General features: G+C 47.8%; 1 protein-coding gene across 1 annotated transcript; it reads left to right on the top strand.

Annotated features, from left to right (window-relative positions):
* Nucleotides 1–22: 22 nt before the first annotated feature.
* On the top strand, nt 23–1,077 carry ZCCHC5 (zinc finger, CCHC domain containing 5; the record flags this gene model as incomplete). Its single annotated transcript, XM_010858103.1, is given in 3 exon segments — nt 23–487; nt 489–1,015; nt 1,017–1,077. Coding segments are annotated over 3 exon segments (1,053 nt in total), but the record flags the coding sequence as incomplete, so codon positions are not given.
* Nucleotides 1,078–1,220: the final 143 nt, after the last annotated feature.

Below are 1,220 nucleotides of genomic sequence, written 5' to 3'. Positions count from 1 at the left end.
CCATAAACCTCCAAATTTCAAGGAGGATCAGAAGTCCCCAGATACCCAGAATGCCCCAGTAGGCCAGGAGCCCCAGAAATTAGAGCCCTGGCACCCCTCAAATGCCCAGGAGCTACAGGAGGCACCAAAATGTCAAGATACCTCTAGACACATGGAATTGTTTGAGTTTCCTGCTCCCCAGGAGCTCCAGGATCCTAAACATGCCCAGGAATTCCTAGGACTCATAACATCCAAGGAGTCCCTGGACAGTCTAACAGCTGCTGAAACAACAACAGCTTCAGAGTTTCCACAGTCTTCCAATGAGTTAAAGGATGAAGCTTTCCTCCTAGAATATTCTTTAGCCTTCAGTAGGGATACCCAGAAGATTCCTGAGTTTCTGGTTCAATTGAAGAGTTCCATGAGAGTCAGAGGGTGCTTGTATCCCACCAAAGCAGCTCTGGTAAGCTTTGTTGGCAACTACTTCTTAGGTAAACAAGAAAAGTTGTTCCAGCTGTTAGTGGTTCCAGCTGTTAGCAGATATCCAAAGCCCCCTGCTGGAGCAATTTGAAAGTTTCATGCAAGTGCTTCAGGATACTTTTGACAATCCAGAAAACATGGAAGATGCCAACCACCACATCCCTAAGCTCTGCCAACAAGAAGACCATGTCCACCAGTATGCAACCCACTTCCACCTCATTATTCAAGAACAAAATTTGGGTGAAAGCATTCTCTGAATCCAATTTCAGGAAGGGTTTGCCAGTTCTATCTGAAGTGAACTGTCTCACACAAGCCCAGCTACCAATCTGTCTGATCTGATCACCCAATGCATCTCCCTAGAAGAGAAGCTAAGTGGTAAACCTGATCCAAGTCCACAAGATGCAAGTCCCTCTGAGGAGAGAGCTGGACTCAAGAGTTTACCAGCTGAAAACCAGCCAGTGCAGGCTTCAAGTTGTCACCAACACCTCAATGAAGCTGATCGAGCCTGCTGCCGTGAAGGCTACTTGTGCCTCTACTGTGGACATCCTGGTCATTTCACCAGACTGCCCTGTCAAGCTTCATCATGCCCAGCAGGTGGGAAACATCGAGGCCCTGTGGTAAAGGGGAACCCGGGCAGGCCAATCTACAAATATGCATCCCCCTCACTTCCAGTATCCATATTTCATACACTATGGTTTACCGTTGAAATCCGACCGGGAAGACGACAGCTCTTTGAGCAAGCTACAGTGGATTCAGGCTCCTAC

This window comes from Bison bison, unplaced genomic scaffold, assembly GCF_000754665.1.
Source record: "Bison bison bison isolate TAMUID 2011002044 unplaced genomic scaffold, Bison_UMD1.0 scf7180017864383, whole genome shotgun sequence".
Classification (NCBI taxonomy): domain Eukaryota; kingdom Metazoa; phylum Chordata; class Mammalia; order Artiodactyla; family Bovidae; genus Bison; species Bison bison.
The sequence above is the reverse complement of the archived record's forward strand: the minus strand, read 5'-3'. Positions and strand labels throughout refer to the sequence as shown.